This window comes from Notamacropus eugenii, chromosome 5, assembly GCF_028372415.1.
Source record: "Notamacropus eugenii isolate mMacEug1 chromosome 5, mMacEug1.pri_v2, whole genome shotgun sequence".
NCBI classification, from domain to species: Eukaryota; Metazoa; Chordata; class Mammalia; order Diprotodontia; family Macropodidae; genus Notamacropus; species Notamacropus eugenii.
In genome coordinates, this window is record NC_092876.1 from 385,022,744 (window position 1) to 385,040,175 (window position 17,432).

Sequence of the window (17,432 nt, forward strand, 5' to 3'; positions counted from 1 at the left end):
TCTTTTTCAGTATTAAAGAATGGAAATCATTTTATAGTTATTTGTACAGTAAGTAGAGCACTAAGCCTGATGTCAAGAACACATCTTCTTGAGTTCAAATCTGGCTTCAGAAATCTGCTAGCTGTGTGACCTTGGATTAATCACTTAACCTTATACCCTTCAGTTTTCTTATTTTCCATAAGATGAGCTGGAGAAGGAAATGACAAACCACTCTAGTATCTTTATCAGGAATATATCAAATGGTATCACAAAGAATCTGACATGACTGAAATGACTGTACAACAATGTATATTATGAAATGAAATTGAAATAAAACAATAAAGATTTAATTGAAAAAATAATGCCTAGTGCAATAACTTTTGTGGTAGGCTTTATTAGAACAGCCAACTTGTTATGATGTATGTAGAACTGACCTCATGGTCAAGAAGTGCTTATTTCAATTCCTGTTTCCAACATATATTGGCTCTGTGTCCTTGGCCAAGTCACTTAACCTCTTAGTTCTCTAGGTAGGTCTCTAAATGATAGAGGGAATTTACTCATCTGGGAATCCCCTATATCACTGAAGTCACATATCTAGTCCCTCTTCCTATGCATTCTAATGCGTGGGTTTTCTAAGTCCTGTGTAACACAGTTTTTATTTTGTTTGCCTTATAAAGACATATTCCCATAGTCATCTTCTATATTGCTTTCTGTGTAGCTTACATGATTCTCCCCATCAAGATTAATTGAGTTCTTAAGGGATTTTTCAGGAATTCATAATTCTTTCTGCTTTCTCTATTTAAAAGAATGGAAATTGTGGAAAGTGATAGCATTCTCAAGTGAAACAGGAAGCAAAAAAAAATCTTTTCCAATCAATATTCCATCAGTGTCAAGCAGAGTAAGTTCTGGTTTCTTTCACTTAGTTGAATATTAGGAATATTGAATATATGACTTTTTTGAAAATTTTCACGTGATCACTTCAATAAGATGGAAAATGTGAATTTACATGATCCAGTTATCTTCCTTTAGACTGGTGATTCACAAAACAAGCCAGCACTTAGGAATAGGCAAAGTCAATAGCTACCTAAAGTACAATACCCAGAGCACTTAACAAAAATACTTTTTTCATCTTACTTTTGCAAATAGACAAGTTTAAATGCCAGAGTTCTCCATAAGAGTTATGTCTTTTAACTGTGATTTTGTCATTTGTTACAGTAAAACTTCAAAGCTGTCTGAAACCAACATGCCAATAAAAAAAGATGAAGCCCTTAGCAGAGAAACTGCTTGAGATAAGCCATCATCATATCATCACCTATTATTCTTCTTTGTTAGTTCTCTGTTTTTGGTCCATTGCTAACAACTCCCTTTCTCGTCTTTCACTTAGTTGTGAATTTGGTTATTCCATGAACTCTGGCTTGATTAAACATGGCATAAGTATGCTTAGAGTACAGACCAAATCAAGTCAACAAACATTAAAAAGTGTCTATTACACTCTGGTGTCTTACTAGACACTGGGGAGAGTGCGCTGGTGCATTCTAGGAGAGTATTACCATTGATTCTTTAGTAGGAAAATTTAATCAGAGGAGTAATGCTCCTCATAAGTGTGATGGCATAACCTAGTCCAAACTCTATGCAAAGTTATGCATAATACCCTACTGACTCTTTTAAATCGTGACTTGTAGCCCAATCTTTCCTTAGTATGATTGACCTCTCATCACCAATATATTTGGTCCCCTCCCTTTCCCCATGTACTCTCCTAAATCAAAGCAACTTACACCTTAACTCAGCTCAGACAATGGCCTGTGGCTCTACAAGTCTTCTGAGGTTTGGGGAGGTGAGATTACTGTGCTCTGTGCTCCCAATACACTACTAACTATTAGGCTGCATTACTACAATGCTGGCTACTTTCTAGAGTGCAGTTGCTGCCTTGAAGAAATCAACAAGTGGTCCTGGATCAGGGCAGTTAGCTATTCTGCCTGCCAGTATCATAATGATTACCTCATCATCTTTCACCTGGGAAATAGAGGACTTCTCAAGGTTTCTGATGCATATTGTTTCTAGACCTGTATCCTAGGCACTCTCCATTGGCCACGCCTAAGATTTAAAGGCATATGTCTTCCCCTGGGCAGTAGAGATTCAGCAATTTGAGTTGTAGGCACACAGAGAGCACATTTTTAAAGACTTTTCCAAGGTTACCACAAATGTGTTTTCTTAGCTCTTTGTCTGATCTTCATGTTCTCAGCTACCTTTAACTTCTTAAAAGATGTACTGAAATTCTCAAGAAATTGTCCACAAAAGGGATATTTATTTTATTGTGGCTTCTTTACTACTTTAGGTAAAACTATAAAAGATCTCTATCAAAGAATTTTTTCTTAGATATAAATCATGTACAGAATTGACTAGGGTAAATTCTCAGCCTTTGCATGCCATTCTCTTACCTTGGGAGTCAATGTTTGAGAGACAAGCCCTTCAGAATTCTGGTGATATTAAATGTCTGTTCACCAAAAAAAAAAAATGTGTCGTATATTTACCTTGGTGCATAATAACATAATTTGTTAGTAGATGTTTATTTGTCTTTCTGTATATGTTCTTTTATGCCTGCAGTTGAAGTCAGGTATTGTTAGTATCGGTTTTGTAAGAGTATTTGGAAATAATTGCTTCCATTTTCATAGCCCATTAAAGTTTACAAAATATTATAATCATAACGATCCTGTGGGGGTAATGAGTTTAAATGTAATTACTCCAATTTTTCAGGGGAAAAAACCAGGGCAAAAAAAGAGATTTAAAGGACTTACCCAAGGACATAATATTAGTTACAGACCTGGTCCAGGCTACTGACTCCAAGTCCAATGTTTTTCTCACTATACAATTCAGCTTCCTCAATATGTAATGATATTTGATGAATTAAAGAACCTGTGAATGATAATAGTACTAATAACTAGTATTTATAAACTGCTTTAAGGTCTGTGATGCTTTTCGCAAATAGCTCATTTTATCCTCACCATATCCATGGGAAGTAGGTACTATTATTATCCCTATTTAACAGATAAGGATACAGAGACCAACAGGTTGTGACTTGCCCAGGATCACACTAGTGTTAGAGACTAGATGGGAATTCAGGTCTTTCTGTACCTTACCCAGCATGCATTTGCTGTATCAACTAGCTCTCTTTTATGTGAAGAAACCATTTTATATCTGGGATCAGTAAATTCCATTCAATTTATTTATGTTGGAGAAAATAAGAGCTAGGTGGGGTGGGGGGAGGAGTCATTTTTAGAAAATAAGTAAAAGTAAATAGAATCTGGAGGCAGAGGGCTTAAATTCATATCCCAAATCTGTTATTTATTAGCTAAATGACCTTGGTCAAGTCACTTAATCTCTTTCAGCCTCTGGGCAAAATGAGGGAGTTGATTAGATGATCCTTTCCAGCTCTAAATTCTGTCTCTCCTGAGACAAGATGGATAGTATTTTAAAAATTTGGCTTCATACCCTGGGATATGAAAAAAATGTTTATTTTCCTGAAAATTTTTTGTTTCTTCTTAAAGTGAAGTGCTGAAGTGTTTTTTTTTTTTTAAACAAAAATCCTATACTTTTAAAGACTGGAACAATATACAATTTATATTTAACTTTTAGCTTACTGAAAAGGCAGTTGACCAGAACATCTCATGTGCTTTAATTCATCCTTGATATAAGCAAAGAATTCAGACTCTGATAGAGGGATAATTCAGACAAAGCATATGGACCAAAAATCCCCAAACTAAACAAAAAACTTAAGCCCCCATAATTTGCAATTTAGAGAGGCTGAATTTCTTGTTGGTAGCATCACGCATATTACCAATCATTTGACAGGACTTAATAAACCCAGATTTCAATGAACCAGAATAACAAGGGAATGGAATCTTCTGGTTAATTCAACTAGAATATTTGAATAACCAACAACCAACGGTTAGTCAGGTAAAGAGTAGTCAGAAAATTTTTCATGTTTCAGTCCTCAAAAAAATAGTATATTTCCCTCTCTCTGTATCCATTTTACAGAGATTTTGGAGGTGTTCTTATCTACTTTAATAATTTCAATGTCATCCGTGCTCAGCTTATTCCCAGCTCTATTTATTTGGCTTTAATTTCTTTCATTATCTTGAATTCCAAATTCTCACATAGTTCCTATATGTTTTCACCTTAATGTATTGTTAACACTTCAAATTCAAAATATTTAGCACAGGAACTCATCACTTCCCCCTGCTAAACATTAGGACACCACACATCTTCTGATGAGGTCATAATCATCCAGTCACTATCTAATATCTAATATGTTGTCAAGTCCTGTACATTCTATTTCCGTTCTATTGCTTGCAGTTTTTCTTTTTCTTGACTCATGCTGCCAAAAATCTAGTTCAAGTCCAATGTATGCATTTGTTGTCTATTTTAATATCCTTTTAAGTAATCTCCTTACCTCTTTCTTCTCCACTTTTATCCACACAACCTCTAAAATAATCTTGTTAAACACACATCTGACAATGCCTTTTTCTTCTTCAAAAACCTTCACTGTTTTCCCTTATTGACTTTAAGATAAAGATAAAAACTCCTAGAAATGGCCTTTAAGGCTGCCCAGTCACTCACCATGTTTGCCTTACTTTATATTCCCTCTTGATGTACTCTATATTCTAGTCAAATTGTGTTATTAATTTTTCTCTGTATTTGCCTTCTGTATGTATGAATTCTCATAAGTCATATCTCTTGTTCAGAATTCTTTTCCTTTTTTTATCTTCACCTTTGGAATCTTTATATTTCTTCTTTTTCCTTTCTGTGGCACATACTAACTGCATCACCATGGGAAAGTGTTTAGTAGCCTAGGCAACTCTACAGGTCTTTGGAGAAGTAGTTCCAACCTACCTTAGTTGAGTTCCATCATCTGAAAGTTCCCTATATAATTGAAATTGCAAGTATGGTCTTTCATTCTTTCTATTCTCTGTGGTCCACTCAGAAACCATCTTCTCTGGAAAGCATTGTTTAATTCCTTTAGATACTAGTTCTCTCTCCTCTTTTAAAAAAAATAATGTATTTTTCTGCTTACATGTTGTTTTAGGTCAAAAATACCTAAGCTCCTCATAGGCAGAGACTATTGACTTGTATAACCACAGTACTTAGCTTTCACATAATTTGTCAAATTTGAATTTGAGTCAAGTTACAAGAATATAGACTTATTAAGATCAAATCAACGGGTAATAGAATTATTTACAATCAAAACGTTCTAACAAGTACATTATACAGTCGTACTTTTCATATTCATTTTGAGCTGACTTTGATTATTTCAATATCCTGAATAATTGTGGAAAGATTGGTTCAGCTAATTATATTTATGGAGGCTCATAGCAACACATACAAGTTTTATAATATTTGAGAATTTCAAGGATTAAGAAATACTTATATTTCATTAATTGAATTTATTTGTTGACTAAATATAATTTTTAAAAATTTATGCTTCAACGTTTGACTTTTCATTTATTCCTATACTTAGTGTCTTTTAAAAAATGAAATAAAATTGAGGAAGGATTAAAACTAAGGGCCATTTTATCATTAGTGAAATGTTTTATCTTTTGTTCCCTAAGAATAACATTTTAAAATTGGTAGACCTCTGTTGAATGAAAATTAGAATCTTTCTGCTGTTTCAATTGTGTTTACTTATGTTCTTTTCAATTACAGTCTCAAAATTATGTGATCCTGGAGAGTCTGCAGCCAAATAACAACTATATGGTGGAAATACAGGCCATAACTTACTGGGGACAAGTACGCCTAAAAAGTGCTAAGGTGTCTTTTTATTTCACCACCACACAAGCAATAAATAATAGTAAGTATTTAATGTCTTCTGTAGGACGTAAGGAAATCTTTAAAATAAATTATAAAGATAAAAAGAAACAAAATGAATTTAGAGTGTAAAAGCAGGTAAGGCTTTAGGGTTGTATTCTTAAGAGCAAATATCAACAGAACTATGCCACTTTAAATGTTGTATCCAAACTAGATTAAATTAGGAATTTTTAATATCCCATTTCAGAAAAATAAGAGGTACTAATCATTATGCCGTATCCATTTTGGAAAGAAAGTCATAGCATTCTTTATATTGCTCTAAACTGAACAATAAATATCATTTCCCTGTGATATCTCAAGGGATTCTAGATCCACTGGGCAAATTTAAAAAGGTCATGTGTAAAGAGTTCTGTCACTTCCAAAGAGATAGGTTGCTTGGGTTAGGGAGATCCAGTAGTCTGGGTCTGATTAAGGAACTGGAAATTGTTTCAATGATAGAAAACTGGTGAATGATTGAATAAATGGGTAAGTAAGTATTTATAAAATGTGTAAAAAGTATAAAACACCGCACAAAACAAGGGATGCAAATAGAAAATAAGATAGTCCCTTCTTTTAAGGAACTCACATTTTAAACGGGGAATCTATACATAAAGAAGGTTTTAGCCATAAACGAACAGGTTCCATGGTCCTTCGGGTCCTCAGGACAACACTGTTATTAATGCTTCTTTTTTAAATGCCACTCCCACTGATAAAATCGTATCAATTTTGGGTGTTGAGCCATTTGACAGTGCCACAGACTTTGGTGACAAGACTTCTCTGGATCTTTAGTAGCTATAGCTGTATCACCTGCAGAAGCAGTTGTCAGCCTACATCTCCAGGAAGATGACTTCCTATAGTGATGGCTGGGGGTATTGAGCTGTAAATGTTACTATAACCAAAGCTCTTGGGTGCAGGGTCCTGGACTGTCTTTATCAGGGTCTGAGAGTTCCAACCTTTTAAGTGACTGGCAACAAATAGAATGAGATCCCTTGTAGTTTTCTTTTTCTGCCCACCTATGGCATCATGATCTACCTTTCCATAGTTTTCTGCATTCTTCTTTTCTTTCTCCCTTCACTCCCATGTTTCCCTCTTGCATTTTTTTCTCCTTGTATGCATCACTTTTTCTGCATATCTTTCCTTTCTCACCTTTATAGCTTTCTCTTGAAATGAGTTGATAGAGACAGACACACCTGCATTGTCTGGGACTGTGAAAGGAGATTGGAGATGACCTTATCTTTCTCTAGGGCAGAACACTTGCCTTACTCCCCTAAGAAATGATAGGAAAAACTGTAACAACAACCACACCCCCTAAGCACCCACTTTAGCTCATTTCGACCAGCTGTTTCTTTCTCACCTATCCACTGTTTCCCACCCAGCAACCAAAAGAATGGAATGCAATTACTAATAAATGTCATTAGTAAACCTGGAAAATGTAGTGACTTTTACAAAACAAATCCCAAAACAAAACAAAAACCCCAATAGCTTAGGTGTATTCATTTATTTACTTTGGTAGGACACGATTTATTAATAGATGTAGGGTAAGGTGTGCTGAAAAGGACTCATTACCATATCCCAAAGTAATTGGTTCTAATTCAGACCATACATTCCTGTCACAGTTCTAGAAACCCTGAAATTATCAATTTATTCCATTAGATTTTTAAGAGCTTTTTGTCTTCAAGATTCCTTTATTGGCATTCAGATATGCCTGGGAGGAGCCAAGTCTTATTTAACTATCATTCACTGATGCACCAGCAAGGATCCGTTGAGCAGACCATTTCCAACTATGATAGCTAGTTGAGAAGAAGGATTCATAAGAATGTGGATATGAAGAGAATAAGTTCTGTTTGAAAATTAGGGCTGGACTGCCCTTTGTACTGAAAAGCCATCTTGAAATGAAAGGTGGGAGATTGCCAAGGATATATTTCTGTTTCACTTTTTTCCCCTCAGTGATGCCTTTGAATATAAAAGATAATGACCATTCTTTTTAATTGAGAATACTCTGCTTTGTGGGCTTTGCTTCTGGGTGTTTAAAATTGGTCTTTTAAATGAATTTCTTCTGAACTAAATTATATTGGCAACCTATTTTGCTGGGTTTAATCTTTTCAGGACATTTATTTTTATATATATTCTTCAGGAGAGGCTAGGTATGCCTTTTGTTTTTTTTTTTTTTCAATTCATAGAAGAGAAATAGAGTCTTGAGAGGAAGGGAGGGAGAGAAAGATAGAGACAAAGAAACTGAAAGAGAGACATAGAAAAATAGACAAAGAGGGACAGAGGCAAAGAGAGAGTGATAGAAACAGACCAAGACAGATACTGAAAGACAGAGACAAAGAGAAACAGATCAACAGAGAGACAAAGGCAAGGAGAGCAACACAGAATGATAGAGAAAAAGAGATAGAAATAGAGATCGAGAAATAAGAACAGTTGGAGAATGAGGTCTGAGATGGAAACCCTTTGGTTTATAAAATGTTACAATGTTCCTAGGGACTAGCCATATTCCACATCACTGATCAATGAGTCTTACAATATTAAGGGGCAGCTAGGTTGTACAGTGAATAGAGCAGCAGTGCAGGAGTCAGGAGGACCTGAGTTCACATCTCATCTCAGACACTTGGCACTCACTAGCTGTGTGACCCTGGACAAGTCACTTAACCCTAACTGCCTCATCCTGGGTCATCTCCAGTCATCATAATAAATATCTGGTCACTGGTTCAGATGACTGTGGAGGAGAAGTGAGGCTGGTGACCTGCACAGCCTTCCCTCACTCAAAACAAAGTCAAGTGCAAATCATGTCATCATTTCTCTGATGGCATGGTCTTCTTTGGCAACGAAAGACAAACACATTCACAATGTTAGATCTGCCTTCTGTAATTTAGGGACCCTCATTTGGATCCCTAGCCCTCAATGACTTGACACTTTCCCTCTACTTATTTATTCTACATTTTGTCTCTAATTGTCTCTAAGCCTCATTTTAGATGAAGTTAGCTTATCTAATTAGAAAATTAATATGAATATAAGATCAATCAATAATCAATGAACATTAATTAAGACAGACACTGTGCTTAGTGTTGGGAATAGAAAAAGAGACAAAAGGCAGTCCCCTGTCCTCAAGGGCTTACCATCTAACAGGGTGACAAGGTACAAACAAATATACCCAAAGAAAGTTATGTGAAGGATAAATAGGAAATAACAAAGGGAAAACTCTAGAATTAAGAATAGTAAGTGAAGACATTATATTGAAGGTGGGATTTTAATAGAAGCTTAAAGGAAGCCAGGAAGATCAGTAATCAGAGTTAAGGAGGGAGAGCTTTCCAAGCATGAGAGAAAATAAGAAAAAAATACCTGAAGTCAAGAGATGGAATATCTTTTTTTGTGTAATAGCAGGAGGCCAGTGTTACTGGATAAAAGAGTATGTGTAGGGGAATAAGGTAAGAGAAAACTGGAAGGGTAGGAGGAGGCTGGATTATGAAAAAGTTCAAATGCCAAATAGAACATTTTGTATTTAGGCCTGGAGGCAATAGGGAGCTACTAAAGTTTATTGAGTGAGAGGGTTAGAGGGTTATTATTATATTGGAGCTGAAACTTTTATAGGGCTTTGTCTTTTCTGATACATGTAGCAACCTTACAGAGTAGGTGCTATTATTGATGTCATTTATTGAAAAGAAAACAGAGATCCTGGGAGATTATTAACTGTAGTTACACAGCCAAGAAAAATCTGAGGCAAGGTTCAAAAGAATCCTTGCTGCCTCAAAATGCAGCACTCTCTCCACTGATCTATGCTGAGAACTATCACATCCAGGCTCCAGCTTTCTAGGAATTTATTAACACTGGCCTTCTAGAGACTGTACTTGTATTCTGTTATCTATCATGAAAATATGACTTTAATCATGGGAATTTCAATCCGGGGGGAAGATACCGACACCATGATATATTAGTGGGAGAAATTTTTTTGGACAAATTGCTCCTCTATCTTTATAAGGCTGACCTTTGCTATTGATCCCCTTTTCTGAAAAGTATTCAGAAGAGTTGGCTGGGACTTGACAGGCAGTGTACCTAAAACACACAGTCCTCTCTTGCCTTTTGATGATCTCATATCTGCTTGATGACCTCTGATGACTTCCTGTCTTATGAGGAAGGTCATTTCATTTTGCGATTGTTGTAAAAGGAAGCTTTTTGTTAAGCAAATGTTTCTCCTTCTCCCCTGATGCCAAGAAAAGTCAGTCTGAATGCTTTTCCACTGATAAATATTTGAAGACAGTATGATAGTTGCACACTATGATTTTTTTTAAAAAAATATTTTCTTTAGGTCTAATGGAGATTAAAAATAAAAAAAAAAAAGAAAATTCTAAGACAAATAGAAGCCTACATTAAATAAATCCATTCCCACTCCTTATACATAGAAGGGACAAGAACTTGATTTTTTTCTTCTCTGTTATCACCTCCTTAACAAACAGTATAATAAAAGTGCCATATAAAAAACCGCTATTATGAATAGGCAAAAGTTGACAAAATCAACAATGCTAAAGAAATAAATCTGTTTTTATTTACACATGACAGGAATGCCTTTTGTATATATACTTTTGGGGAACTCGACCCAGGTTATGACATCATCAATAAAATGCTAATTTCAAACTTTGGGGCGTTCACGTGTGTGTGTGTGTGTGTGTGTTGTGTGTGTGTATGTGAGTGTGCTTATACTTAAGGATGTTTGTGTTTAAGTAAGATAGCTTTTAATTTCACCAGGGTGGGGCAGCTATGAGATTACTGACCTATGGAAAGCTCCTTCCAACCCAGTGATTCTGTCATTCTTATTACACCCTTGTAGTTAGATAATGATAGATTTAGAAAACCATACGAAAAATAGGAAATGGTGTAAAACACCTGCTATTACATACATTGTCTGCTTCTCACCAGGTAAAACCCATAAAAGGGGAGATTGGTTTCGCTAAGTACTATGTAGAATACAGCTTTCTGTTTACTGATATTTTATTTCTGAATGCTTTTTATATACTCTCATAAATATAGGATGCTGCTTTTATAAGAACACTACATATTTCATCACAGAACTACTAAAACAAAAGAATAATTACAACTTTATAGTATAAGCAAGGGGAAATTATATTTTATAGGAAGGAAGAATACTAAATGCCACAACATGAATTACTTTTTGAGTTATATTCCTTCCAAGGCTGGAGGCAACTGTATTTTAATGATAAATACCTCTACACAAATTACAGCTTTCTTTTTGTGGGAGCTGGTAAAAAATATCCCTCAAAACAAGGAGAAATTTATCTTGTACAGAGAAGTAATTTGCTTTTTAAAATAACCTATTTTATTTTACTTTTAATTTCAAGAGCAACTCTTCTAATGTTGACAGACTTCATTTTGGGTGAACTTAGAAATAACATATTTTTATAGTTACCTCATGGATCTTGAATATTCTTCAGGCTGAAATTATGAGCTATAGTACAAATGCAATCCTTTTAGTCCTTCATACTGTAAAATGAAATAAGGATTTAGGTCTTTGGAAACAAAATACATGATAGTCTAGTCCTTCAGACTCTTCATCTATTTTGTGACTAAGAAAACATGTAAACTATTTCAGAATCTGTCCCTTTGTAAAGCTTGGCAGAGATAAATATTATTCTAATTTTACTTTTTTTCTCAGGAACAGTACTGAGAGTTATAGAGATAGAAATCATATAATTCAAGAACCTGCAAAGAAATCTTGAAAACAGATCCAATTTATCTTTCATATAGCATATGCTTGAAGAATATTAGGAATAATGTTTCCAACCAATGCCTTTCCTCTCTGTGCTTATTTTCATATTTAGATTAGTGGTCATGTGGAGATATTTTTAAATTGACCCTTAACTGTATTTTTACCAAAGAGTGATAGATAACAGGGTCAAAAATGGATTGAAAAACAAAATTTATTAGTAAATAATAACAGTGACAAGTCTTATGTAGCCACTAGTGCATTACTTCATGTAACAAATTAGTGACATATATACACATATCTGAGCATATATATATTATATACATATATCACTATGTGGGTTAAAGTCAGTTAATAAATGTGTTACTAGCCCAACCACTACCCAAGTCTATACCACAGATATCCCAATGCCCAATCCAATATACTATCCACATTGCCTCTCATCCCATCTGATGTTTCCTCTCAAGAGACTGGATGTGTACATAAATACCCGTTACACTTCTCCTTTTCATTCCCCTGAAATATGGGATGTCAATCATTTGCTTAAACACCGTACAGATTTGTTAAATATTATGATTGGAGCTGACATCTGCTGAATTAGAAGGAAGTGGTGATGCTTTAGTTTAGATTTGGTGCTACTGTTTTGACAAACTTGAAGAAAATATTTCCTTTGAGGCGGATGTAGTTGGCAAATTTTGCTAGTGCCTACAGTGATGTGGGTAAAATGATAGGTATTTATGTCCAATTCACATTATTTTTGTCTTATAAGTATTTTTCTATGATCTGTTATTTTTTCTACTATTACTTTATTAAAATGATTCATTTAGGGGCCTTATGAAGCTACTTTTTTTTATTCTCTTCCAAAGCTATGAAACAGATTGTGTGAGTAGAAGATCTATGTTTCTATTAAAAATATTCTCTAGGAATCATGTCATCAGTCCAAGTGTTTAAAAGAATCAGCAGGACAGTCAGAGGAATAATATTTCATTAATATATAGGTATATGTATATATGTGTACATACATATATGTCAACCAGTAAACATTTATGAAGTACCTACTGTATGCCAGACATTGAGCTAAGTGCTGAAGATACAAAGAAAGGCAAAAGAAAATGCTTGCTGTCAGGGAGCTCATATTCTAATGGGGAAAAATACAAACATTCAGGCAACTAGGTATAAACAGGCTATATACAGGATAAATAGGAAGTAATTAATACAGAGAAGACACCAGAATTAAGAGGCAGTGGAAATGACTTCCCATAGAAAGTAGGACTGAAGGAACCCAGGGAATTTGAGAATGGAGAGTAAGAGGGAGATGATTCCAGGCATGGATTATAGTCAGTGAAAATACTTGGAGTCAGGAGAAGGAGTGTCTACTGAAAGGAATAGAAGTAGGCGAGTGTCACTTTATTATAGAGTGCAGTGGAGTAAGTAATGCTTAAGAAAACTGAAAAAAGTAGGAAGGGGCCAGCTTATTGAAGGACTTGAATGCCAGAGGATTTATTATTTGATCCTTGAGATGATTGGGAGTCGTTGGCCTCTAGTATGACATGGTTAGACCTGTCCTTTCTGAAACCCACTTTAACTGCAGAATAGAGGACAGGCTAGATTGGGCACCAGATGGACCATTCAGCAGGTTAAGATGCGAGGAGTTAAGGGCCTATACTGGGGTGGCGGAAGTATCAGAGGAAAGAAGGAAATGTATTTGAGAGATGCTGCAAAGGTAAAACCAATAGGACCTGGCAATAGATTGGATATGGGGATGGGAGGAAAGAGTAGTGAGACAGAGTAAAATGAGAATCGATTCTAGGTTTTGAGTCTGTGGGTTTGGGAGAATTGTGGTGTGTTCTCAACAAAAATAAGGAAGTTTGGAATGGAAGAGTGCTTGGGGCAAAAGATTATTGAGTTCGGTTTAGAAACATTGAGTTTAAGATGTCTATAGCATATCCAGTTGGAGATATCTCAGGCAACCCTGGAGTCTAGCAGAAAGGTTAGGCCAGTTATTTTGATTTGAAAATAATCAGCATAGATATGATAACTAAGTCCATGGAAGCTGTAATCAACAGGAGAAATAGTATAAATGGAGTGCATTTTGACCTAGGAGAGAGCACGTAGGGTCACTCACACTTAGACAGTGTGACCTGGATGAAGATCCAATGAAGAAAACTGAGGAGCCATCACTTAGGTAGGAAGAAAACCAGAAGAAAGTAGAGTCCTAGAAACCTAGAGATAAAAGGAAACAGGGAAAAGGGTGATTAATAACGTCAAAAGCTGCAGAGAGGATGACTTTTTTCAAAGGTATGAAATTTGGCAAATAAAAAATTGTTGGTAACTATGGAGAGCAGTTTCAGTTGAATGATGAGGTTGTTATGCAGACAATGCAGATACAGAAACACACACAACAGACATTAAATAAGCTTGAATATTGTCCTTTGTGTGTTTCATTGTAGAAGATCAACTTGGAAAAACTAGAAAAGGAGTCACTGAAATACTTCCCCCTTTTCAAAGAAGGAGACCCACTCGCCTTCTGGAAATTGGAGCACCTTTCTATCAGGACAACATGCTTCAGGTCAAAGTCTATTGGAAAAAGACTGAAGGTATGTGAAATATTCCTTGACAAAACAGAATAGCAACTGTAAAAAAAAAAAGACATAAATGGGACCCCCAATTTCAGCCCCCTTTTCACCTCCATTCTACGATAGAGTAATCTTCGTAAAAGTTAACATTTTTAACCTTCCTTTGCGCAAATATTTCTATTGCTTCCCATTGGCTATAAGATAATGTTCCATATTTTAATCCATCTCTTCAACTCCCTCTTTGAATCAGCTCTAATCTATATTTTCAGCGTTATTGTCCACTGCTTTCCTTCATATGTCCTATAGGCATAATGCCCCGAATACCTTTCTCCAAGAACATCCTCTACTTTCACATCTCTGTCTTTGCTCATGTTGTCACTTCCACTAGAAAGAGAACCCTATCAATAATTTCAATCTCACAAAATTCTACCTGCTCATCAGAGCCAATTCTAATATCCCCATTCTTCATGAAATTTTCATGATACTTCTTCCAAATTACGTTCATCTATACTTGTTGCACAATATAGAACTTTCTAAAAACATCTCTCTCTCTCTCTCTCTCTCTCTCTCTCTCTCTCTCTCTCTCTCTCTCTCTCTCTCTCTCTCTCTCTCTCTCTCTTCTCCTTTCTCCCTCTCTCCTCTCTGTATCTGTAGTTATAGATCAATAGATCATAAGCACTGGTTTATTTGTCATTTCTCCTATGTTAAATTATAAAGTCTTCAAGGAGAGACGCTGTGCTTTTAAAAAAAAATTCTTATTGTATAGCACGTTGCTTTTTTCATATAGCAATAATACCTCAATAATCATTCATTGCATTGAATCCAATGCACAATATGAATATCTGTACTATATAAATGTATGTGAAATCTTAAGCTTTTCCAAGAACAAAGTTTGGTTTTATCTCCTATGTGGACTTGCCATCATTAACTTTGATTTGATTTGGTGTTATGTGCTCAGTCAAGTTCCATGAAAAGCCATGAATTTGTTGTGCAATTTGATGAATGTTGGCTTGAAATAAAAGTTTTGCTCATGCCCACTCCCATTTATAGAAACTCTCATATCAAACTCTCTGAATTCTGGTATCTTTAGTGGCTTGGGAACCAAGCCACTTGTAAGGTCTTTTTAAGAAGGAAAATGTAATTTGTAAATACATTGAAAGGAAAATATGTTCTATTACCTGTATTATATTGCTTGCAACTTCAGAGAAGTCCTTCAATAATTATTATCAAACACTTGATATATATAAGAAGACTGCAAAGACATAAAACCTGGATCCTTGTTTTTATAGTTTATTGAGTTACCTAATGAGGTTTGGATAGATTAAAACACAGAGCTGGTAAGCTTTGATATGGGCAGAAGTCAGGCAAAATCTGAACCTTGAGTAGGGAACAAAGTGGAGAGGCTTAAGGGAATAAGGTGGTTAGTTTGGATGTGTCTGGGAAGGGAGTTGAGCTTTTTCTATGTCATTTTGTCTAGGATATACTTTGCATATGTTTGTTGCCTTACCCCACTTCCAGAAGTATAGAAGTACCAATTTTATTATGTTTTAATCTTTCAGTCTGCAATGCAAATACCATAGAAGTTAAGTAGCTAATTAGATTTGGATGTTAAAAACAAATTAACCTTCATTGCATTACCAAAGTAAATTGTTAGACACTGCTTCAGTTTAGTGATATAATCTATATCCCACACATGATTATTTAAATGCATGCTAATCAAGAAAGTGGATTTTCCTTAAAGTAGCCTAAAAATATCCATCAAATTAATTAAATGATATAGCAAAAGAATCTAAAATCTGATTCAGCTATTCAAAGTAGCACTGATTTTTAGCACCTTACAACTATTTTCTCTTTATAGTTTAAGAGATTTTATTGAGATGTTATAGGACACAACATTTTTATGATTAGTTGCTGACAAATGACATTGACATAACAAACTGCATTCTCACATTCACTTCACCATCACAAGACAGTTAGTCTCAACAACAGAAAACAGTTCTCAGAGGAAAGAAGTGACCTTACTCTTGGCAATTATTCAATCTCTCCCTTTTCTCCTGAACTTTGTGCCAAATGTAGTCATATTTTTTACTGACTTGGACAGTACCAGCCTACTAGGGAGCAGAATGAGATGATGAGCTAATTTAACATTGGGCATCCAGCATTCATTAGTCATCAATGACTTGTTTCAGTAATTCAAAATAGCTAAAAATGATCTGCTAACTGAGCTATCATTAATCATGCCAATTCTCAATCTCTGACCCATTTAATTCTCAGGGTATGTTTCCTAATGTAGTTCTAATTTCAAATGAGCAACATTTAGAAATAATTAAGAAGCTTAATAAATATGTATATTGGCCTAAAAAGAATCTTTAAAGTTAAAATTGTAACCATATTCTCTACAGCTGTGTTAAAGTATAATTTATTTATTTGGACAAAGAAATGATTGTGTGCAATGCTAGTGAATGATTGGTCCTTGAACTCTCCTGTTAGATACTACCACTCACTGTTACATTACTTTTTCTTCAAAAAAGCATGTCTTTCATAGATGTATATTCACAAAAGAATTTTTCAAATACATATACATTTTTGCAACCAAAAATTCACTTGTTTCTCTGTCTGGTTTAACATCATTTACTTCTCTAACTATTAACACTAAAAATGTAAAGACAAACTCATTAATCTTTGACTGTCCACAGAGATTTTTGAAGTGAGAGGGATTTGAGGTGAGACTAGATTCATTCAGTCAATAACAACAAAAACAATAGTAATTTATATGTCTATGTAAAAAAAAGAAGGATGTGGAAGAAGAGAAGGATGATGGTGAGGGGAAGATTTAGAGAGTTGGCCAAGACGATCAAAATAATGTGGGATCATGATGAGCATGCATCCTCCACTGTCTGCAACTGGAATTTTACCACAGATCCCTTCAGTTAGGTTGCCTTCTAAGAATGAGATTACAGTCCAATACTTTTATCCAACTACCAAAAAAGATTTATTTCATACATATTTGCAATAATCTGCAGAATACTGTATGTAAAAGAATAATGATGATTCCTGGGACTGTTTTTACGTGAGCCCCATATTAAAAGATGATGATGATCATGACAACGATGACTGCAATGACGATGATAACAAAAGTGGGTAAGTCATGCAGATTTACTTATGGAAATGGAGGACATCATGATGGAAATTAAGTATCAGGTCATTGCCAGAAGTTCAGTCCTTATTTTCACTTATGCCACATAGCTCATACATTCCCAAACATTGTTTCCGTCTTCATAAATGTCTTTCACATATATTCCCTTATTTCCATTCCA

General features: G+C 35.0%; 1 protein-coding gene across 1 annotated transcript in view; it reads left to right on the forward strand.

Annotated features, from left to right (window-relative positions):
* Nucleotides 1–17,432, forward strand: part of ANOS1 (anosmin 1) — a 253,812-nt gene that overhangs the window by 201,284 nt on the left and 35,096 nt on the right. The window contains exons 8-9 of the mRNA XM_072614427.1: nt 5,680–5,824; nt 13,990–14,136. Coding sequence (XP_072470528.1) covers nt 5,680–5,824; nt 13,990–14,136 — 292 coding nt within the window. The remainder of the gene's footprint in view (nt 1–5,679; nt 5,825–13,989; nt 14,137–17,432) is intronic.